Source organism: Bidens hawaiensis, unplaced genomic scaffold (genome assembly GCF_021521415.1).
Source record: "Bidens hawaiensis isolate Kalapana, Puna unplaced genomic scaffold, B.hawaiensis_p1.1 tig00013977_1, whole genome shotgun sequence".
Lineage (NCBI taxonomy): Eukaryota > Viridiplantae > Streptophyta > Magnoliopsida > Asterales > Asteraceae > Bidens > Bidens hawaiensis.
The window spans coordinates 144,432-169,600 of record NW_027492194.1 but is presented as its reverse complement, the minus strand read 5'-3'; the positions used below and the strand labels follow the sequence as shown (position 1 = coordinate 169,600).

General features: G+C 33.9%; 4 protein-coding genes and 1 pseudogene across 5 annotated transcripts; 4 read left to right on the top strand and 1 right to left on the bottom strand.

Annotated features, from left to right (window-relative positions):
• Positions 1-839: 839 nt before the first annotated feature.
• Positions 840-2,811, top strand: LOC143545423 (glycolipid transfer protein 1-like). Its single transcript, XM_077037326.1, has 6 exons — positions 840-1,012; positions 1,126-1,181; positions 1,468-1,598; positions 1,995-2,130; positions 2,203-2,334; positions 2,776-2,811. Exons 1-6 carry the CDS (start codon positions 895-897, stop codon positions 2,809-2,811), a joined length of 609 nt encoding a protein of 202 aa, XP_076893441.1. The 5' UTR covers positions 840-894.
• A 1,659-nt stretch (positions 2,812-4,470) lies between these two features.
• On the top strand, positions 4,471-5,203 carry LOC143545441 (CRIB domain-containing protein RIC5). Its single transcript, XM_077037342.1, has 4 exons — positions 4,471-4,516; positions 4,599-4,705; positions 4,815-4,854; positions 4,986-5,203. The coding sequence occupies exons 1-4, from the start codon at positions 4,471-4,473 to the stop codon at positions 5,201-5,203; spliced, it is 411 nt and encodes a 136-aa protein (XP_076893457.1).
• Positions 5,204-5,727: 524 nt separating this feature from the next.
• LOC143545422 (cell number regulator 2-like) lies at positions 5,728-9,085 on the top strand. The gene is made up of 4 exons (XM_077037325.1): positions 5,728-5,803; positions 5,887-5,958; positions 8,686-8,895; positions 8,972-9,085. Exons 1-4 carry the CDS (start codon positions 5,728-5,730, stop codon positions 9,028-9,030), a joined length of 417 nt encoding a protein of 138 aa, XP_076893440.1. The 3' UTR covers positions 9,031-9,085.
• An 8,253-nt stretch (positions 9,086-17,338) lies between these two features.
• LOC143545421 (transcription factor GTE6-like) lies at positions 17,339-21,029 on the top strand (annotated as a pseudogene). Its single transcript, XR_013137426.1, has 8 exons — positions 17,339-17,474; positions 18,918-19,142; positions 19,599-19,671; positions 19,777-20,001; positions 20,091-20,189; positions 20,276-20,334; positions 20,440-20,590; positions 20,678-21,029. The product of XR_013137426.1 is annotated as a transcription factor GTE6-like (transcript).
• Positions 21,030-24,453: 3,424 nt separating this feature from the next.
• LOC143545440 (uncharacterized) lies at positions 24,454-24,738 on the bottom strand. Its single transcript, XM_077037340.1, has one exon. It carries the CDS (start codon positions 24,736-24,738, stop codon positions 24,454-24,456), a length of 285 nt encoding a protein of 94 aa, XP_076893455.1.
• Positions 24,739-25,169: the final 431 nt, after the last annotated feature.

Here is a 25,169-nt window from a genome sequence, read left to right as displayed (position 1 = left end):
ATTTAGGGATGTTTACGGTCTTGTTCGGTTAGAGCATTTTTGGTAGAGCCACTAACTTTGATTATGAATACGGCATACCAAACCGGTGTGGTTGCTATACAGGGCGCCAGACCGGCTAAAATGGTTTATAATTTAGAATCGTTAGTTCTTACGAACTTTAAAAAAAATGATAAACAGTTCGCTAATATTATACATATGCATGTCAAGTATCAGGATTAAACACAAACAACTTTTAACGTTAGAAGTATAAGAAACGTACATTAGTTGAATTATGCAAACACAAGAGTAATTATTATTACACTATAGCTTTGAATTAGAGTAATAATAATTGCTTAGTGTTAGCATAGTTACTCTAATGTTTCTTAAACTTCTCACGTTAAAAGTTGTTTGTATCACATCCTACCCCCTACATATAAATATCAATATGCGTATCTATGCTACAAAAATTAAATGGTCTTTGGCGTAGTGGTACCAAAGTGTTGGAAAAGTGAGTCATTCCTAGCTAGAAACGGTGACTGGTGAGGGTTCGAGCTTGTGGGTTAGCCGTTAAAAAAATCTACTCTACAATAATAAAATAATATTAATAACAATATGACAGGTTATGTTTACATGGTTGATTTCAAGTTAGAAATTATGAACTGAACTGTTAAACTGGTTCCCCAAATTGTGAACCGAATCACATATAAATCTCAAACCAAAAGTCCTTGTTTACTTCGGTTTAGTCGGTTTCAAATTTCAACAGTTTAACGTTAATAATTAAATAACTAATACTTATTTGTGGCTGTACGAGAGAAATCATCGATCACCAAAGCTGTTTTAGGGATGGAATTGAGATTTAGATCATGTGAAATGTAAAATTTTACTAATTTTGTTGTTGAAATATTTTGAATAGATATGGAAGAAACCGTGTTTACATCTGCTATAGAAGGAATGAAGCATATGAAGTCTGATCATGATGAAATCTTGACAAAACCGTTCTTGGATGTTTGCAAAATGTTGTTGCCAATTCTAGGTGCACACCTCACTTCTTGTTCAATAATGTAGCTACCTAGAAAACCTTGTCACTTGTAGTTCGGTTTCATAGCATGTTTTCGAGTCTTACAAGATTTCGTTTTTTAAAATCAGATAAATTTGGAGCTGCCATGGCTGTGGTGAAATCGGATATTAGTGGAAACATCACGGTATGGTTTTCCAAGTTTATGCATATTGGTTTCTTTAGTCTTTAAGAATCTAGTGGTCTTCAAGAGATATTAAGTCTAAAAACACTAGTTTGAACATTTAGTCTCTTGAAGGCTACTTGCACATTGCAGCCTTGCAGGCAATGTAATAATGTTATATTTGATCACATTGGTTAGCAAACAAAGTATTGGTGGGGTCCGTGAATTTTCTGTAACAGGGTCTCATGTTTAAAAGAAAAACGTCCTTCATTTGTTGAAAGAATTACGTGGCTGTAATTTTTAATTGTAGAGATTGGATTCTAAGTATACAGAAAATCCAACGAGATTCAACTACTTATATGCTCTTGTACAAGCTGAACTCGAAACAAAAACCACAAAGAATTCATCAAGTTGTACAAACGGGCTTCTTTGGTTGACAAGGTATTAATTTCTTACCTGTAACACCTTTGGCATATCGCACATCAGTTGTGATCCGAAGCGTCATTGGATACATCATAAATAACCACTTAAGCATGCTTCGGTAAAAGTAATTCTAGAATGGTTCACCTTCTAGAAAACCTTCCCTTGTGCAAAAAAAAAAGAAAAAAAAAGCAACCGTAGGTTTAATGTGGGCAAACAAACAATATTAATTGGACTCCAAGATCTATCAATGCAGTTTTCAAAAGATTGAGTTTTACAATTCAAAAAGGGCTTGTGACGTAGCTTGTTGCTAGTTTGCCTTCTATCTTGATGTAAATATAATATTTTATTATCAAATAGTGCTGTTGAAATGACAGACAAGATCATGTTACATATTGTTAGCTTGTATTTTTGTAGAGCAATGGATTTTTTGGTGGAGCTTTTCCGTAACTTATACCAACATCAGGACTGGACAATGCAACAAGCATGCAACGACTCCTACAGCAAGACTTTAAAGAAATGGCATGGTTGGATAGCAAGTTCTAGTTTTACGGTAAGTTAATTTCAGCTCATTAATTTTTATCATCGATTATAACGTGTGCATTGTATAAACTTCCAAATGTAGGTTGCCATCAAGCTAGTTCCCGATAGAAAGAAGTTCATGGAGGTCATAGCAAGCAAGGGAGATACATATGCAGATATGGATAAATTTTGTGATTCGTTTTCACCTGTTCAATCTCAGATTCATAAGTTCCTAGTAAGTCATATATCTATCTGTTTAACAAAACCAAAGGTTTCTAGGGGTATCAGTTGTGTTGTGTTGTAGTTGACGGTTTAGTTATTCAGATAGAACACGCTCCATATTTTTATTTGTGTAAAAAAATATCAATCCTAACATACGAACAATTAAATCATGCTATATGAACGCAGCCCGTTTTAACTTATTTATTTAAACGTGACATACATGTTGGTGGGTAATAATCAAGTTGTAAATGTACTAATTAAGTTAGCTGACTGCAAAAATAGATTAAGTCACAAATGTGTCAAGCTGATTAACTAATCAAATCAACTTGTTTAATTAACAAGTTACACAGGTTAACCCAAACATGGGTCGTTTATTAGATGGATTACTTCAGTCAACCTCTGTGTCGTGCCGAAAACTTTGCACCCTAACTTTTGTCACTTTGATTTCATATAGCACTCATGTGGCGTGGATTCTATGAAGGCAGCATGATGGAAGAAATCTCAATGGGAGTTTTTATGTCACCTTATTGGCCCATTGCGTTTATCTTTTGTTTGCATCATTTTTGTTGACAGCAATTCATTGTTTTTTTCTACTAAATTGATTTTTTATTAGAAATTTATATACGTATCTGAACTTTATTGTGATAGGATGTCATGAACGTATAACTAAAAGGGACAACATAACATTGCCTTATTATTTTTGGCATCGTTGTATCTTTATATATCGTGATAAACTCGAAAGTTCAAGCTCGAGCAACATTTGAGTAGAATAGGATGTGAGAATGGCAAATGTAAAATTGATGAAATACACCAAAACATAATATAAATCAAGCGTGAATAAATTTGAACGAAACTGCAGGTAACATGCTAATATCCTTAATAGCCATTGACATACCCTTCTCGTTAACATGTTTCATTGTGTTATATCAAGTTACTAACATTAAAAAACATATATATTGATCAATAAAATCAAAAGTCCGTAGAAACTGAAGTAGAAAACCCCAAGGGATATAATGTGGTAGTAAGTTTTCTCCCATCTATTCTAGATGTACTAAGCCTTACATCATACTCGTTTATATATATAAGGAGGTTTGGTTCAAAATTAGTAGGTAATATCATATTTTGAAAATTAACAGAATGACAATTAAATTAAGAAAACAAGTAAACATGTGAGTTAATTGTGTTTTACAGTTAAAAGTTAAAACTAAATCAAATAGAAACACGAAATTAGGTAGGAATATTAAACTGAGGCTCTTGAAGTAGAAATAGGAGCCCCAAAGTTCAATAAACCCCTATGACAGTTTGTCAAAGCGTCCGACTCTGTACTCTGTTAGCTATTTTATTCAACTCTATACAGTTTGAGATTATAAACTGTTTTAAGTCTAGTTGTTTATAGCAATTTCATGTTCTATGTAGGTTATTTTTGGATTATCTCCAACGCTAATAGCACATTTTACAATTTCCGAATAACCCCTTGAATTATTTATTATAATAATAATAATAATAATAATAATATTAATTGGAACTGCCAAATTCTTGCTCTAACCCTACATTATTATTATTTTTTTAAAATTTCGAATCTAGCAATAATCAAATTTAAACATCTAGTTATTTTCATTTGCTCTCTTGTAATTGATGTGACAAAGATAAAGACGAAACCCATACATATAACACAAATACTTAAATTAAATATATGTATAAATCAACACCAAAATTAATTAAAAAACCAAAATATGGGTTTTGTACATTTATGTCCTTGAATTTTAGTGGCTCCCTTAAAATCTGGGGCCATTCATGGCTGATATGCATTGGCAACCTTGGCAAAATATATCCTAACTTCCAGTTTACTAAATTTTATTTATGTTTTTAATAATGATATTTTTCTTCGAACACACTTTTGTCCCTCAAATTTTGTTACCATTTTCTTGTTGGGAACAATCATCTTGGTCATTGCTTCCCATGATCTCATGTTCCAATCACTTATAATAATTTTATATAATTTATTATTATACCGTGCATATAGATTCACACATAGCAATCTTCATAGTTAAAGATGAAAACCTTTCTATGATCAAATTCAAAGACGGGTCTACGTGCTTTTCTGGTGTTGTTAATATTTACGAATTGAATAGCCTTCATGAGCAAGGCCATGAAAGGTCTATTAAAAGGCCTACGCTACATCTCTGAAATTTTTGGTATGGTATACTTTTCTATTGTTTGATTATGGTTTTGATTGTGATTATTATGTTTTAATTCACGAATTCGTTGGACTGACAGAGGCCGATAATGAAAAAGAACCCGAAATACAAATTGGTGCGCCCACAGATGTTAAACACGTTGCCCACATTGGCTGCGATGGCCCGTCTTCAAATGCTCCTAGTTGGGTAAGTATCGGTCTATTTTATCACACTTCAAATATGTTAGATGTCATTGCCAATATGCCATTAGGTTGTTCTTACTTGAGTTTTGTTTTATGTTGTACGTGTACGATAGATGAATGAGTTTCAAGGCGATGCCGATGGTGGATCAAAAGGTACATTTGTTTTGCTAATGAAAGATCTTAACATCATTCAGCATTATACTTAACCAAAAACATGCCTTTAATATACTTTTTGTGTGCACCTTCAAAATTTTGAACACAATATTGTTTATTGCATGATATAGATTCGGGAACTTCAAATCGTCATGGCAAGTCGAAACAATCCAAGAAACAGGCTTCTAACAAGAGCTCGACTAGTGACAATGACGCAAGTCGTGCAAGGCGGTCCAAAGCCTCAACTGCGGGAACAGAGTCGCCTTCACAAGACTCAGCGGCAAAAAAGAATAGGAGGAAAAAGAGAACATCAAACAGAGATCCATCTGGCTCTAACGCGGACGAATGAGGTCAATGAGAGAGCATTTTGTGAATACGACCGTCCGTGAAACATACCATGTTTTTTTTAAACATCTTTACATGATATTTAACAAATTTATATCGGGTTATAGGACCGAAAGTTGTTTTATGTATAAACCATTAGTTGGTGCTCGTCACACTTTGTAATTTATTTTTTATCTTGTGCACATATGCAACAATGAGAATTGTAGCATTTTGGTTCATTCTAGTAGTCAAATGAATTAGTCTCCAAACAAGTAATATTGTTAAATAATAATTAAATAAATCTTACAAGGTACAACACTCTTAAATACGGGCACCGTTACCTTTTTCTGTTTGTTTGTTTGTTTTGTTTTTAAATCTTAGATAGCACCAAATAACATAGGAAACTCAGGTAACTTGCCTGCTGGCCTATGTGTAACACTTTACAATTTATGTATATGTGCGCATGTGCACGTGTGCATATCATATATATACGGACATAACAACCTTAAAAAGAGATGTTATGTGATCAGTATTCAGTCAGTGTCAGTGATGAACATTAGCCACCATCACTCACAATCTAAATGGTCCACGGATTTCTGTGACTGTGCCAGCAATCCGGCTACATGTAACCACCATTCATCTCTATTTTTATGTATGTTTGGTTACACGAATGAGTATGGTATCAAACTATCAATGAATGGTTTGCAGGTTTCATAACATGTTGTCTTCCATGTGTAACCTTTGGTCAGATTGCAGAGATGTTGGATGAGGGTCAAAGTTGTAAGTAACTAATAAAAGTATCATTTCTTATATCCTCATTGTCGAATTTGTAGTATATATTTGCTCCGGTTTTTAAAATTCAGGGTTGGTGCCTGATTTGATTTGCAGGTGAGAAAATTTAAAACAGATAAACTGAAATGATTTGGTCATGAGAATTGTTTGAAAGCACTGATACGTATATAAAATATAAAACAATACCGAGCTAAAGAGAACGTAATGTATGTTAAAAATGTGTTTTATTTTCTAGAACCGTAGAATTTGTTCTATGATTGCATATGATAAAAGTTAGAAAATTGATCTAAAAAGTAAAAATGCTCGTCGGTCAACGTCACACCCCGACCAAAGGCGGCGGAACATGCCGAGGTGTAACGATTGTCCATAAGCACATGACACTAATTAAAGTGACAGTATTTAATAAACTCATTTTATTTCACAACATCGAAAATGTCACATAACAATTATCCATAAAATAACCATAAACAAGATATCACAAAATATGGCAAATTGATATTGTTCATTTTTACTAATATCCTAAGGTCTTTGATGTCGTTTTCTTCACAATCATAAATCAACCAAGATGCAAACCTGCAACATTTCATAAAATAAAGTTTGTCAACACAAAGGTCGGTGAGCAATTCATAAGTTTAATCATATTAGTATATAATAAAGATAGCCACAAAACTTGCATACGAAACGATAAATAAAAGTGGTAATTTGGATAAATAGATATCGCTTAACACATTAGCGACACCTAGCTATAAGGGGATGCCAAATAGTCTAGGATTTTATAGTTATCGTTAATTGCATTACGTTAACGACACCTTGCTATAAGGGGATGCCAAATAGTCTAGGATTTTATAGTTCCATCAACCAAAAGCGATAAACACATACGCATATAAGCATAGAACACCAAATCGAGCAATTATTTAGGTAAAGTATACAACTACGTTTGTGGTTTAAGATTCAAATATAAAGCATTTTGTTGAATAAGTATGAAATGTCACCCCCAAAATAAAAGATGGAAAATGGGGTATGAAGTACTCACCTTCAAGTGGTAAACTTGAAAGATGATAATTTGGAGATTTGTCGGAACGACGAGTTTAACGCACAATGCCTAAAAAGAAAAGAAGTCTTGAATTTAGAAAGGTTATCTTGAAGGTCTTTAAACAAAATAAATGTTGAGAAATGTAAATAATTAAAGTTCAAGGTTTAAAATGTGACTATTTAAGAATTTATAATAATAACCCTTTAAAAATGTAAGTTTGCTCGAAACCGGGTTAAAGTATCTAACCTTAATATTTACTCAACCTATGATAAGTAATAAGGTGGGTAAAATGCAAGAATGCGAATCCCTTTGGAATAAAGATACTAAAACGGGTTTTTTTTTATCGAGTGTTCGGGTTGTCGGTTCGGGTCTTGATAATTGGTCAAACCCAAAGTCAACTTTCCAAAATATTGAATGTTATGAGATAACTCAATAAAAGACTTAACCAAGTATGTAGTTCCATTGTTTTAGAACTAACAACGCACGTTAAGCAAGTGTTCGGTTTTGTCGGTCCAAACTTTGTTATGAGATCAAGTTGGATCCAACATTTCCAAGTACTTAAGAAAATATTTAAAAATCAATTTGTAACTATTTTTAAAGAAATATAAAAGTCTTGATGGCTAAAAAAAACAAACACACTTGTGTGTCTTAAGCGAGCAAGAATCAGTTTGGTTCGGTTTCCATCTCACAACAAGTTCATAGATGGTTTCCACATGTCCAAACACTAAAGAACTTGTATAATAATGTACAAATAAAAAAATACCAAAAGTTAACAATAAAGTCTTTAAACAAAAGTTCGGTTTTCGGTTCGGATCGTTTTTCGGGTTAAGACCGAGGTAAGATTCTACAAACCCATAACCATAGAATTTGTAAAAATGATTTTAGAAACTTAGATCTAACACTAAGTATGTTTAAACAAACAAAACTAGTAACAAAGTTCGGTTTACGGTTTAGAGCTATTTACAGTTAAACCGAAGCATAGACTTTTAAAAACCCATAACCATGGAACTTGTAAACATGACCAACAAACTAAAATAAGCAAGATTAATATGTATGAACAAGTTATATAGATGTATATATATCAAGGACACGAAGTCCTCCATGAAGCCTTGCCTTATGGGGTCCGAAACCTCACCGACCGGAATCGGAGAAGTAACTACCAAAGGTAAACAAGGGGTGTATATTATATATATGTTGCACAACCATAAACAAGTATTAATAAGGCTACATAAACTAATTAAGATGAAAGACCAAAATCCTTCAAGAACACTTAAGAAGATAACCTTGAATCTTTGATGTTTGAGAGAGTTTTTTTTTTTTTGGAGTTGTAGCAAGGGAAAATGAAGAGGAAAGGTGGTGTATATATAGGGTAATGTTGGTGGTCAAATATGGGTGTGAGACACAAGAGTTTTCATGCAAAATGGATCAAGACAAAAACACAAAACAACAAAATAAATAAATAAATAAAAATAGGATGTTTTCAAGACCCAACAAGTGTGAAACAATATTGTAACATAAATATATCATTTTGATTATAACATAAGCTTCGGTTTACAAATCGGGTCGGTTTACATAATAAACAAATACAAAAACGAATACAAACAAGACCCGAAATTGACGAATGTCACAGTCAACTCAACTGTTTTGACTTGCAATCCAACCCGGTTTGGTTCTAAATGCAGCGTGTGCGGCTCAAGGCTGCATCTACTGCGCCTTGTGGTTAGTTTCATGCCATTGGGTCTATGCGTGCATGTTTAGAGAAAAACTTCGAGCCAGGTATGGTTTGCTACCAGACCCTTGTAACGATTGTTGTGTTCACTGTTGTTGCCATGGTTGTGCCCTATGTCAAGAGCATGCTGAGCTCAAACACCGAGGGCTTGATCCAACTATAGGTTAGTTCTATAAATTTCAAGATTTGGTCCGAATTATGTTGGTATTTGGCTTAACATGGTGATGTTTGTTTAATAGGTTGGATAGGACCACCAAATGTTCCTTCGCGTATGCCACCTTCAATGCATAGAGTTTGAAGTTTGAACTCATTGTAATTGATGAACGAGTTACATTTACCTTATTTTTTAACGATATATTCGCACTTAAAACAATTTTCGATCTCATGTTTGATGTTATTACTAGAAATTTCAACCTGATTTTGTTATGTGAATGCATGTAGAAGGTTGATTTGTGTATGGTAAACATATATGATACCTGTTTGGTATGTATAATATGTTACCTGCACATAAGGAATTATAAAGGAAACAATGCACTAGAGAAAATAAATATATTTCTAAAGCAGTAAACTCAATATATGAAAGTCTAATTTTGTAGGAAAATTTTTATACTTCCCATGTATTGCTGAATGTTGGTGAATAAAAATCGACCAGAATGACAATTAATTTAAACGCGTGAATTAATAAAGTTTTACAATCAAAATAATGAAATTAAGGAAAAAGCGTCAGGAGGCTTTATGTGGAGAATATTGTGTCTGCAAATCTGGGAAATTGCTTATGGCTAGTTGTCACAACGTTGTGTTCATTTAGCATGTAGTCGAGATTTTTTCCATATGGGTCAATCGTTTTCAATGCTCAGATTAATAACGACCCAACGTCATAATTTCGGGTCCGGTCGCGTCATGTCACATTATAAAAGGCAACGCCATAATAAAAGTATATTGTCATTGAAAAAAAACACAACATAAAAATTGAATGTCATTTGAAATATTAAAAGAAAAAAAAAATTTATAACCGTTCGCTATAGGTTTCAAGTTTTGAAAATGATCTGCCTATCCATTACATCTTCCATTGCCTTTCCCAAATAACCTTTATAAGAACCTGGTCAATTTCAGTCTATTTAGTTCCAACAAGTCAAGTAGTTAATTTTATAAAATCATTAGAAAAACAGACAACACATTGAATATAACACCTTGTTGTCTTTTTTCTATTTGCTCTGTCATGTTTTTAAATATCAGATAGCATCAAGTGACATAGTGATCTCAGATAACTTGCCTGCTGGCCTATATGGAACATGCACGTGCATATATATAAAGATTTACATCCTTAAAATCAGACATGTTATGTGAACAATATTTTGTCAGTCAACAATGAACACCAAACACCACTCCCCACAATCTAAATTGTCCACTGAACTCTTTGAAGGTGGCCGCAATTCGGCTACATGTAACCAGCTGTAACATCCCAAGTTTCACAAGGTATTTAAAATAATCGAGTTTAAATGAATTATGGATAGTATAAGTGCAATTATCTAAAGTATGAGGGGATTAAGTGTCATTAGATGAAAAGTTAAACATGAAACCCTTCCCTCTTCCTATGAATATAGCCACCATCTCATTTTATAATCCTCATCACCTCAAACCTCCTTCTTCACCAAATTCCCGTTTTTTAGAGAGCAACCCACAAAGATCCGACGATTCCCGGAGATCTAACCGTCGGATCGGTCTCAAATTTTAACTGAGTGTTCATAGAATATAAATGAAGATTTCCACCTGACGGATCTTCGATCATAGGTTGGGAAGCCTGGTTTTTATCAGCAAAACCGTAAATGTGGAAAATGAAGAGTTCCGGCGACTGTTTGGGTTTTCCGGTGACGGTGGCGACGATTCTGGTGGCGCTGGTATGGCTCGGCGACTCGGTCGCGTGGCCGCTTTAATCACTCAATTCCGAGTTCGTTTGATATGGTTTTCGGCTATTCGAGTGATTTCGAACAAAAACCACAAAGGTACGTTTATTAAAAAGGCTTATTTTTCGTGTACGGATTTGCATGAAACTTGGTAGGATGAAAGATCGGGCCACGATTAGTGATAAAGTAATGAACTTGTTAGTAAATGGGTTAGTTGGTTCGGTTCGGGTAAAACAAGTAGCTTTCGGTTCGTTACAAGGACGGGTATACAAAGTTGGTACTGCCCAAAACCCATAAAAAGGGCAAAATCGGGTCTTAAGTAAGGACCTCACAGGAATATGGCTTTAAAATGGCTTTTATGAGAATTGTTTTCATGAAAATGGTTTTCATGAGAATGGTTTTTATAAGAATAGTGTCTATGAGAATAGTTTCAATGAGAATGGTTTCCATGAGAATAGTTTCAATGAGAATGGTTTCCATGAGAATGACTTCCATGAGAATAGTTTCAATGAGAATGGTTTCCATGAGAATGGTTTCCATGAGAATGGTTTCGATAATTGTTTTTGTTTTCCCATGTAATGCGATTCGTTAGGAACTTCACTAACCTAGAAGAATGACAGGGTTAGAAATATTTAATTGATACTATAAATTATTAAACAGATAGACGTGGGCAGCTAAGGAGAAGTGTTACAATTAACTCCGAGTGGAACAACATCCAGGTGAGTTCTAGCCCCTTTTTATGTGTTATGTTTTCGGGGCTGTGTGCATACTACGATGTGTTAGATTAATACACTTACCTTAAATGGTGAGTGTATATTAGATATATATTTACGTATGAATGTGAATAATATGGAATTATTAACTAGCATGCACGTAGTTGTTATATTAGTTATGATTGAAGGAAGTAGAAAGGAAAGGTAACGAAGGTAGGATTGTATGGTATGTTAGAGGGCACCGGGCCCTAATAATAACCGAGATATGTAAGGACCGGACTCTTATAATATCCAACGTATGGAGGGACCGGACCCTTATAGTATCCAAGGTATGTAGGGACTGGACCCTTATAATATCCAAGGTATGGAGGGACTAGACCCTTACAATATCCAAGGTATGTAGGGACCGGACCCTTATAATATCTGAGGTATGTAGACAGTATGAAGTATGAACGAATGTATGTATGTATGTATGATAGATGAACAGGTAAGTATTAATACGTATCTCCGGACGCGTATTAGTAAGTAAGTGAATGTAATGTATGTTAATTAACTAGAACTCACTCAGCGTAGCTGGCTTTTAGTATGCACGCAGGTAAATAGATTAAAGGAGCTGGCTTAAGGATGACACATGGTAGGGACTGGAAGGCTGGCATCTTGAGAAGAAAGATTATGAAACTTTTATGTTATGTTTTAAGACAAGTTAACCTTTGTTAAGACAAGATGTGTTGTTTTGTAACATATTGATTGATGTTTTGAGTTATTCTGTGAAAGTTTTATTTCACTCTATATTTAGAACTGTGTTTATGAGTAAATCCAACATCCAATGTAGGGCACCGAGACCGGGGCCTTACACCAGCACTCATCTTTATATTTTTGTATGTATGTTTAGTTTTATGGTGAGGATGGTACCAATGAATGGTTTTGCAGGTTTCATAACATGTTGTCTCCCATGTGTAACCTTCAGCCAGATTGCGTAGATGTTGGACGAGGGTTAAAGTTGCAAGTAAACAATAAACTTATCATTTCTTATATCTTCACCATCGAAATGTCTGGTTTAGTGTCTGATTTGTCTTTTCCAAAACCATAGTTTTGTCTCGAAACTTTTATGGTTAAACCAAACTGTGAACACCCATATAATAAACCACCCACTACTCTTAATATTCATCGAAACTTGTTAGGAACGGAGTGGCACACAACGGATATAATCAACACACACACAAACGTAGGTTGACTAGTGACTGACCTCCTATCACCCTATGCTGTTGGTGATCATGTTGAAACTTTTAACAAATTTTGTGGGTTCCTTACTAGTTAAACCATTAATTGTGACAAAAGTTATAGAAACTAGACGTAAAAAGTGTAACTCTACTATTTTGACTTGTAATCCAACCTGCCCAATCTATTATTAGATCCTTGATGGCATTATAAATGTAGCGTGCGTGGCTCAAAGCTTCATCTATGGTGTCTTGATGATGGTTTTGTGCCATTGGCTCTACGCATGCATGTTTAGGGAAAAACTATGAGGCAAGTACATTTTGCCACCAGACCCATGTGACGATTGTTGTGTTCACTTTTGTTGCCATGGTTGTGCCCTTTGTCAAGAACATACTGAGCTCAAATAACGAGGGCTCGACCCATCTAAAGGTTAGTTCTATAAATTTTAAATTTCGGTTTTGAACTGTGTTAGCTAGTATTAAGCTTAAAATGGTGATACTTGCTTAATAGGTTGGATTGTACCATCGAATGTTCCTCTACACATGCCACCTTCAATGGAAAGAGTTTGAACTCTTTGTTATTCGATGAAGGGTTACATTTACAAATTTATAAAGGAATAATCGCACTTTAACATTATTTGATCTAATATTTGACGTTTTTACTAGAAATAACAACCTGCTTTTGTTAAATGAATGCATGTAGTCACGTAGAAGGTCAATTTGTCAAATAATCGTGTGTTGCGAATATACTATGACATGAATATAGTCAATTATAAAAGAAAGAACACATATAAAATAAATGTATTTCTATATGTGTAATCAATCATGAAAGATTCATTTAAAAAATATATATGCTTTGTTTTTAGTTACAATTTTTATTCAAACATGCTCATATCATTTTATACTTTATGATGATAAAATTACTTTTAACGCTATGAACATGTTTATGACTTGATTGTTTCAAACATGTTAACAATCTTTCTCTTTTCTAAAATCTTTGCAACCACACGACGCCAAATAAACCATACGCATGTGTCTCACTTAACCGATCAATGTTACACGTGTGGAGTTACTAATACGATGTGTAACGATTGTAAATTTTCAATTGAATCTATGCTTCATAGTGCGCTAAGTGAATAAGTGGCACTGATAACAAGACTTAGTTTCATATGAAACATTTTTTAACAAGGTGTCAAGAATTCAAGTATGATTTTAATAGTAAGTTTGTTAACAAGAATTATATTAATAAGGTCAAATTATTCTATAAAGGGAGACAAAAATAAGAAGGATGAGAATGATTTATAGCCACACAAAAAAAATTAAAAATAGATAAATAAAAAATCATAACTCAAATTTTAATAAAAAAAAGTAAAAACACAAAAATGTTTCCACCGTCTTTCTTGTTCTTAAAAAAAAAACTCGAAAAAGACACAATGTTAAGTGAAAAAGACCATTGTGTCTTTTTGTTTATCATTGTGTTTTGTGTTTATTTTCGTCATTAATTGTGTCTTTTTTCCTTGACATTGTGTTTTTTTTCTTGATATTATGTTATATTACTCAACATTGTGTTATATTTTGCGATTTATTGTGTCTTTTTTTAGTTATAATTTCGGAGGGTTTTTTTTTGGAACGAGAATGATGAGGTGAAACATTTTTGGTTTTTAAACTTTTTCGTTTTTTATTTATATTTTGAGTTATTATTTTTTATTAATTTTTTAGAATTTTTTTGAGGGGTTTTTTGTGTGACTACAAATCCTTTTCACACTTCTCATTTTGTCTCCTTTGTATTTTAACTTTTCCCTATATTAATATACTCGTGTTTTAAAGTTTGTTAACAAGATCAAATGAAACAAACAAATCAACGCATGTGATGTATTCTTTTAATCCAATCCCAGAGAAATCTATAAGGCAAAAACTTTAACTTAGTATTACTTGAATTTCTTCTTAAATTTCTCTAATACATATCTCGATACCCCCTATTAACATATTTTTTTTGGAAAATTGGTTTTAAATAATCCTAATTATCATCTATTAGCAAATAACATGCCCAATTTTGTATTTGGCTGGTGGCGGTCTTAACTAAAGGGGTATTTGTTTTTAACAGGCCGCGACTAACGGATGTTAACCACGTTAGTGATTTGCTGACGTGGACCTTCTTCTCCGACCAGAAACCTGTAACTCACCTCCATTCTCCCTAATATCATCACACCGTCTCCCTCCCTTTTCAAAACACATCGGAAATTTGAAAATGAAGTACATTACATCTTCTTCCATGGCCAATCCCTAGATACCAAACCCGATCTTATTTTCAAAAATTCGAAATCAATGTTACACGATCTATAAAATAAGCATAGGGTTTTTGTTAAGAGGGTCAAAACGAGTCAAATGAAGTGTCAATTACCTCGAATGTCGCACGATTGATGAGGGTGGACTTCGCCGGAGACAACAACGGCGACACGTCAGTTAGGTTTCGTATGATGGGAAAGATAGAGAGAGAGAGAGACGGTGTAACGATATTAGGGAGAATGGAGGCGAGTTGCAGGTTTCCGGCCAGAGAAGAAGGTCCCACGTCAGCAAATCACTAACGGGGTTAACATCCGTAAGTCGCGGCCCATTAAAAACAAATACCCCTTTAGTTGGGACCGCCACCAGCCAAGTGTAAAGTTGGGCCCGTTATTTGCCAATAAATGATAGTTGAGATTATTTAAAACCAATTTTCCTATTTTTTTTATATGCGTAGCTTTAACACAAGAAACAAAAATGGAACATGGTCAATTACAAACATTTATATCATATTAGTCTGACTAAATAGTGGTGTACGGTTCAGCCAATAGCCTCAACTAAATTAATCAATTAGTTAATTTTGGTTAATTAGTTTGATTTATTTGATTAATTTTGATTAAGAACCAAAATAAAATTTGGGCTAAATTTTTACTTAAAAATACATTGAATGGATGCATAAATACATTAAATGAATGTATAAATACATGAAATTGTGGTATAAAACACGAAATACATGAAATATGGGTACAAAAAAATTATAAATATATGAAAATATGAATGATTCGGTTTGGTCAACCGAGGGCATAAAAATAATCAATAACTGCTTTTTGTTAATTCGGTTATCGTTTAATTTTGATTCAGTTTCGTTGATTTTTTGTTCGATTTGGTTAAGGGTTTGGCTTTTGCTCACCCCTAGTGTGAAATATAAGTTCTTAAGGAAAATCATAATGGGTGATTGGGTGTACTTAGGGGTGGCAAAACAAAAACATGTTGTTTTAGGTCAATATGGATAACTTTTAAAATTGAAATGAGTTAGGATGTTTCAAAAGAATTTTTTAAGAAGGTCCAAGATGAGTTGAGAAAATACTTGTGACTTTTGGTTATGGGTTATAAACTTATAATAGGTTTGTCTATGGTTAGACCGGACTAAAACAACCTCCATTCTATATTATTTCAAAACAAAACCCACGAAACGAGCAGAAACCGAGAACTCGAAACCGAAAACATCGAAACTGAACTGATATTGAAATCGATCGAAAAAAAACCAAACAATAAAAACCCGAAAAAAATCGAACCTGAACAGAGACAAAATTGTTTTTTTTTTTAAATGAACGAGGACGGCAGATGAAACATTCTAGTTGTTTTACTTTTTTTCATTTTTGATTTATATTTTGAGTTATCATATTTTTATTACTTTTTTTTTTAAATTTTGTTGAGGGATTTCTGAAACCCTTTATATTTTAACTGTTATTTGGGTCAAAATAGATTAACTTTACTCATCTTGACCCATATCCATCATAACCCATTTTTTTAAAAACTCATCCGGACCTAAACTCACTTTAACCCATCACCCCAATCCAACACATCCCATTCGTATTTGTGGTGTACATTATTATTGTCAACTAGTGTCATCCCGGCGCGTTGCGCCAGGCAGGTCGGTAAAACCCGAGCGATGGTAAAACCTAGGCTTTGATGCGGTAAGTCGACACGAATTCGGCCGTTTTCAGTTACGTGTGTTATTGTACCGGAACTAAGACAAAAAAAATAAAAAAAATTATAAAAATTGGGGTGGACCAATGGCGTGGCTTCGTTCAGTAAAACACGGTTATTGGTAAAGCCCCGTTATCGATCCCGGACGTTGAGGCGGTGAGCCTAAGCGAATTTGGACGGTTTTCGTCATGTTTGTGACAATACTAGAACTGAAAAAAACATCAGCATTCTGTCGGTTTTCATTACGGTAATAGAATTAAAACAAAACGCAGTGAGTCTAGGCGAATTCGGTTGGTTTCCGTCACATTCGTCACGGTACTAACTAAAACAAAATTAGAAAAATAAAAGAACAAAAATAATATTGGCATTCGATCCGTTTTTATTACAGGCCAAAACTAAAACAAAACAAAAAAGAAAAAAAAAACAAAAAAAATACCACTAATTCGGTACTGTAAAGTGGCCCAACAGAGATTTTGCGACACAAACCTTGTAAATAGTTATAGATAATAATAGAAGCAAGTAGGAGGCCAATCTAGCAATTTCATGAAACACAGCATTTAATTACTTTTCTTTTAAATAAAAAAAAAGATATTTATTTTATTTAGTTTTAATTGAAAAAAAGAAAAAAGATATTATATATATATATATATATATATATATATATATATATATATATATCTCTTTGACACCTCCCAAACCCCCTCACATGCTCCCAAACCCGTCCTCTCTAAACTCACCAGCGAGTCAGGAGCTCTGTTTCTGCCGGGAAATCAATCGATCCAATCGTCTCCGTGTAGCCGATCAATGGAAACAACGGACGCACCACCGGTTCCGGAGGTTCCGACCGAAGGCGAACCCGCGCTTGTGGAGGAATTAGGGCAAAACGTTGATCAGATTTTCCTCAAAGTCGATGAGGTACCGGTTTTTTTGCTTTAATTAGACGATTGATTAAGTGCTTTTGATTGTTTATATTGGGATAATTGATGACGATCGGCTGCTGAATGTTAAAATTGTGATTATTATGAGTTTTGTTGTATGAAACCCTAAGTTTAGGTTAGGTCCATGAATGTGTGAATTTACTGTTTTATTACCATGTCATCTTCCTGTTTAATCTGAGTAATAATTATTATTATTATTGTTATTATTATTGTTATTATGATGATGATGATGAACTTTTATTTTATACAGATTGATTTTGATAAATTGATTCTAAAGTTTATAATATGGAGATAGGTAGGCAGGGCTATTGTTACCGTAATTATTATATACGGTTAATTGATGATGAGTGGTTGCTGCATAGCGACTTTTAGCAGGAAATGGTAAGAGTTAGAATGTTGGAATTGTGATTATTATGAAACTCATAAGTTTAGGTCTATGAATGTTACTAGGTCATTTTAATTTTAATCTGAGACATTGATTTAAAGCTTTTATGCTAGAGGATTGAGCTAGATGCTATGCAGTTAATGCACCGATACAGATACATGAGATATAGGTTATCGCGGTGAGAAATTGGTAATTTTAAGAACATGTAGGATTTGTATATAGAGCAGTTTAACTCAAACTAACAATTCAGTACAAAACGCTAACAATTGCAGCAGGTAGGAAACTAGGAGCTGATTAAGATTTAAGAACATTAATAGCGGCAATAGCCAATAAGAAGAAAGACGAATAGAAGAACTAAGAAGAAAGGTACTGATATTGGGAAAATTGGTATATTATGCGTACCAATATTGTGACAGATATTTCATATGGGGACCGATAATTGATATTGACTGCATAGGCTAGATAAAGATCAGATGAGGTTTTATAGAGATTAATTTTGATAATTTGATTTTAAATTTTATATGGAAATAGGTAGGTAGGTACGGACACACCATTGTGTGATATGAAAATAAAGTCTTTCACTATTTTTAAAACTTTTTGATACTTTGAAGTCGGATGCAACCGTTACATTATTAATACATAATGAAACTGAAGTCCTATGTTGAGGAAGCGTTGTCTTATGAATTTAGTTGAAAAGATTCTCCCTTAAATCGGATCTCTAGATTTAATAGACAGTGGAGTTTGTGATATATCTTATGTTTCAAGTTTTCTCTGATTAATTGGACCGCTAGAACATCATGTGTAACCATATAGAGCATGTAAACTATTTGTTCTAAGTTTGGCAATAGCGAGAGGATTAATTGTGGACTTGAGTAGTCGGAAAGATAAATATTGCATCTTCATGTAAGAGTCAGTCTTATAAAATACCATAAGAAGTGGATTTTTTACATGGTTTTCTTAGTGTTATTGTGTTGATCATATTGCATTACATTCTTCACTTTATATGCATTTTTAGTGTTCAGTTTTTAACTACAGCTTGAGAAAAGATTGAATGAAGTTGAGCTGTTCTACTCAAAAGACAAATAAAAAGCAGTCAAACACTTCTAAAGGTAGTTCAGCAACGAAAGACAATGAGAAAGATAAACAATTACCAAGCTTTAAGAAGCGACAGCAGGATGCATCACGCAGAGAAGCAGCTGCTGCGAAGAGAATGCAAGATCTTATGCGCCAGCATGCGGGATTGTTACGTGCGCACATCATATATCCTTTACATCTTACCAAACTTTTCTTGAATTTATGAATCAGTTTTGATTTTTATTGGAAGCAGATTAATTACACAATAAAATACATTGCATGACAATTAGAGATTTCCCATGTAACCAATCTTGCTTCATCATATCATATTTGAATAGGTCGAAGCACTGTATCTTGACAATTTTAACATTTTAATTTTTTTGGGACCCACCAAGTTGATGTACAGACGGTTAAAGATACAATTGTAGGCCTCGTTTACTAGATGTGACTTGTGAGTAGAAGTTAAGATGAAACCTAAATTGTGTAGGATATCTGTGAAATCTATCGTTTATAACGTTACCCTCGTATTAAATATTCTTATTGCTTAAATCTTGCATTATGATAATTGGTAAAGCTCAATTACGTGCTTTATTACATAATATGCTACCATATTTGAACTTCCTTAACTGTCATTGGTGTTACGTCGCACAAATGGGCTGGACCATTCTTGAAACCCGTGGACGTTGTAGGGCTTGGATTGCATGATTATTATGAGGTATTTCTCTACTTTTTAAGTCATCATTTATCATCTAACTATCTATATCTTGTTTATGGTATGCGACATTGCTCACTTTATGTTGCTGCACAATTTTCAATCTAGATAATTGAAAAGCCAATGGACTTCAGTACAATCAAAACTAAAATGGAGGCAAAAGACGGGAATGGGTATAAACATGTTCGAGAAATACACGCCGATGTGAGATTAATTTTTAAGAATGCGATGAAGTATAATGATGAGAGAAAAGATGTTCATGTCATGGCCAAAACTTTGTTAGCAAAATATGATGACAAATGGATAGACATTTTGCCAAAAGTTGATGCAGAGGTAAATTCCTAACAAAGGATGTAAACTTTGTAATTGTTCAGCGGTTGTTTGGTAACATTTAGAACTATGATTTGTATTTGTACTTGTAGGATGCAAGAAGAATAAAAGAGGAAACAGAAGCACAGTTAGATATACAGCTGGCTCAGGAGGTTACTCATGCTAAAATGGCTAGAGAATTGAATAGTGAAGTAGGTTAAAACTTTAAAGCTATTTACCAAATTGATCATTTTAATATTTTTTTAATATCTTCTTGATGGTCTTGTTCCTTTTTCAGCTTGATGCGATTAACAAGCGGCTTGAGAAAATGAGGGTAGTTGTGCTTAGCAAGTGCAGGTTTGTCCTAAGATTATCTTTAAGCATACAAGCATACGACCTAAATTTGTTTATTAAATTAATAATGAGTTAATGATAGTAATAGTATAGAGTGTGCAATTTCAGGAAAATGTCCACGGAAGAGAAGAAAGCACTGATGACGGTTTTGACGCAGTTATCACCTGAAGATCTGAACAAGGCGTTACTTATTGTTGCTCAAAATAACCCCAGCTTTCAAGCAACGGGTCAAGAGGTTGACCTTGACATTGATGCACAGGTTATAATCTATACTTTAAACAAATCGAATATTCTGTGTTAGTCAGCATGTGTGGTGACTTTGTGTTTTTGTTCATGTAACATGCAGAGCGAGGCGACATTATGGAAGTTAAAGTTCTTTGTGAAAGATTTGCTTCAGGGTCAAGGAAAGAGTCCAACAAGCATTGGTGGCACCGCCACCAACACCACCACTACCAACAATAATCAAAACAAGCGGAAACGAGAGACAAATGATGGGCCCGCTAAGCCTACCCAGAAAAGGAGTAAAAAGCCTTCATGAGGCTTTTGTTACATGGTTGAATCTGTGATTATGTTAATAATACATCTCTGTTAACGTCATAATCAAGGTTAGCTCAACTGAATCTGCACCTTTTTGGTTATTTAAGTAACATCTAGTTGAAACATGTAGTTTTGGAGTCTTTGGTTACAATGGATTTTTTTTTTTACTTTGCTTAGCCGGGATTTGCCAGTTTTAATCGTTAATACAATTGGTTGGTTTTTCAAAATGATTACATATTTGTTTGTACATTATTGAAACTTCTTCTGGAGTTGGATTGGTTAATTACATGCTTTCCTGTTTAAATAAAGATCACCAATTATATAGATATAAACCACAAAATCCACATTAACCCTATAGTTTACTCTTAAACTGCTTAAAGAACGCCTTCAACCCATCATTATAATACTAGTGTTGGCAAAATATTCAAATTGATCACGATTTATAATATAAATTGTTTAGTTGATTCAGATTGTGGTTGAAGTTCAATTGCATAAAATAAGCTAATGACTAGTGATTATAACGTAGGTGAACATCTAACAACAACGTCAAATGTTTGCCGAAGATTGCAATGTCTTAACATGTGTTCTTATACGATGTGATCGTATTAATGTTACACTTTTATATGATCGTATTAATGTTACACCAAGTGTAACAAGGAAAATAAAGTAGCCAAGGAACACTTATTTTTTGGGTTTTTGATTTATACTATACACTACACTAACAAGTGAACGAAAAATTAACAAACTAAAATGACGACAGCACCTGCTCCCTACAGTGCCGTCAAAATTTGATCCAGAGTATCTTAGACTAGCTAGGACTAGTATGGTGACTAAAAGCAAAAGTTACTCGACTATATAGACAAAATATTGTAGTCCATGATTAACTTGTAGGGATGGTTCATGCCACCAACAACCATTTTCGTAAGTAAGTTAAAAGCATTATCAACCCGTTCTCTGAAAATGAGAGGGAGATTTGCAAATTATATAGTATAGTTATAAGTGGTTGTGAGGGTGAAGAGAGAAATATAATGATAAATGTATCAAAAGTATTATTTAATTGAATATGAGAGAAAAAATAAAGTGTATTACGATTATATGATATATATGATCGGGAATGAGCTAAGAATGCTCTAATGTTGGAAATGGAATCATCGCAGTCATGCAACCGTTTCTAAACAGCACAATAAATAGTATCCAACGTCAAATGGCTATAAAGATTATAATTTTTACAAGTTTTCTTGCAAAAGAGTTATACAATCCACTGAAATCAAACACTAAACCTGTTTATGATAACAAGATGTTTAGCATCACATTGTCATGATCAAACAGCGAGATTTGGTTTGAAAAATCATGGAGAATGGATTCATGATCAAGAGATTCTTTACCGAAGGCCTCCCATTCTTCACCATCCTTTGGCTCTGCAAGAACTCCACTGTCCCCTTTCACAAACTGGGGATTTAGTTTTCATGGGGATGATCAGGATTTTGACGTATAAATAACATTAAGAAGGTATTTTTATGGAGGGCGGTTGCTCCCATATACTTCAAGTGTAGGTATGCCCCTATACATCCATGACGTGTATCCCAGAAACAACAAAGCAATCAAAAAGACAAATAGCATCGGTTAAGAGAGTGACAACTTGTGGTTCCAAAGAGAGATTATAGGTCACTATCATTTGTGAGGCTCAAGCCACAAAAAAATCTCCTAGATAGGGACATCTCGTGGTCCAATGGGGGACCATTATAGGACGTCAATATAGATGCGATTGTACATGTAGCTAACAAAGCGACGCATACGCATATGTATTGAGAATTTGTTATAGATCACTCATAAACAACTTTGCTTTAATACCCTCACGGTCACTTATCACCATAATAATTTGATAAAAGTATGTATCTATCAGTCATTTTGTCTTCATGTGCACAATGACTACTGTGTAAAAGATTAGAAGCAGCAAACACCTGTGTCCACCATACTTTTTTGGGTTAAACGACAATTATATGCCTCCAAACATTTAACATGAATAATTAACTCCAACATGACATGCAAATGGTAAACCTAAAAGCCTCACTTACCTAAACACTAACACAAGCTTGTTAGGTTACATAAAATATTTAACATGGTTGCATACAACCTTCTAATAATACCCCGAAAGACACGCTCGTTTAGCATGATTGCTACACACCTCAGTTAAAAAAAAAAATACAACCCATAAACTAACTACATTACCTAGGGGAGGGGATTTAATTATTGATAAAATTATAAATCTACATCATTTTAATTAAAAAAAAACATTGTTATACCTACATGTTAACCCATTTAGCACAGTCAGGTAAACGTGTTATTCATGTGATCGTGTCATAAAGGATTAAGCTCATTTATACACCCTTTTATTCAAGTCATTAACATGTCACCAGCTTTATGACTGAAACGCCTGTATCTTAAATCTTAACTCGTTTAATTTCATTTCTAGTGATACGATCACAACAGGCCACTTCAACTTTAATATGACGCACTTAGTACAACATTTTGCCATATTTTTTTAAAGTTCATAAATATTTAACGTAATATAAAATAGTTACAATATTATGAATGGTTGTTTACTTAAGTTTCTATTCAATGACGAGAGGAATTACAAAATAATTGACCAACAATGTGTTGAGTTTAATATTTCATTTAGAACTATAATGATTCTTACATTAGTTAGAATATTATGACATTAATCAATGACAGACGCTGTATATTCGTGTTGGGTGGTGAAATCTGACATGCTTAGACCATTAAACAACCATATATGAACAAATCATTCATATTTTGTATGTTAGCGTGTTATTTATTATCAGTTTGGTGAGAGCAGGAGCAACAAAACAAAGTTATAGCATATGATGCTAAACTTTTTCCAGTAATATGATTGTTGCACTCATATATATAAAACATGATGACCAACTATCCGTTTGTATATCCAAGATAGTAGTATAACACTAACATGACTTCACACCGCAACACTTAGGTAAAAAAAAAAAAAAAACTCTTATTTCATTAAATTTCAAATTTACTTTTATTATATTTATTAACACATGTTATAAAATTAACATTTACAACCCGTGTATTACACGGGCATATAGGCTAATATAAAATAAAACGCAACTGTTCAATGTTCATGCTAGCTAGTTACGTTTGCACAACCACAACTGAAAAGTATATAATTTAAGTTCAATTCTCCGTCACATAAGCCCCAACATTTAGCTTTAGCGGCATCAGAATAATGATAGAAGACTATGCGAGTACTTGACTTTCACTAGTTGAATCCTTAAACTAAACAAGTTTTATCTCACTAAACTGTCGTGCATTCAAACAAGTATTTGCGGGTATTACTTTTTTTTCTCAGATCAAAAGATGAGTGTATTCCCGATGTGAAGAATTTAGTCGGTAACCTATTTGGAAGACCGTTAAAATAATAATAATAATAATAATAATAACAACATTTGAAGCATCGTCTTCCACTTAAAACAACCAACCTTAATTCCAACAAACAAGAACAACATTAACCAAAACAAAACAAAACAACAAACTCCATCTTCATTATTACATCTGAATCCACCGAGCAAGCTGTGTCGGATTCACAACACCCGGAAGAACACAAGCTCCAGCACCATCATTACTATTACTAGCCAACATCATCAAATTCGTTACCTCCTTATAACTACTCTCCGTCACCGGCCCGACTTTCTCACCGTCGAATCTCCGCCCTAACACCGTGCCTCTGGTTCGAAACTCATGCGCCATGTATCCGGCTAGTAGCTTGCTCGATGACGGAGGAAGTGGTTGGTTTAATTTGCGCAGGCGTTGGTTATTGCTATTGCTATTCATTGGGAATTAGAGAGGGGTGGTTTTGTAATTAAGTGTGAATTGAGGGGTAAATTCGTCAATTAGGGTTTGAAGTTTGATCGGAATATGATGATGAATGGATCCGGTGGGGAGAGAGTGTGGGATTGGGGGTTCTTTTATAGAGAGAAAATTGGATGTCTGTAGTGTATGTTATGTATATGTTGATGGTTTCATACAAGTCCTTAACGGTGGATACAATTACCATGGGTGCCAAGTGGTGTTTTTGTAATTATTGGGGGTAAAAAGATTTTAGTGAAGAGTCGACCGGTTTTGTATGTAGTTTGGCTTAAAAGTTTATCACATTACAACTCATTCTTTCTACATGAATAATCATTTTTACTCTTAACACATTTTTGTCTCAACATTATCATACTCATTAAAACTCGCATTGTATGTAAAAACACTAATTACAT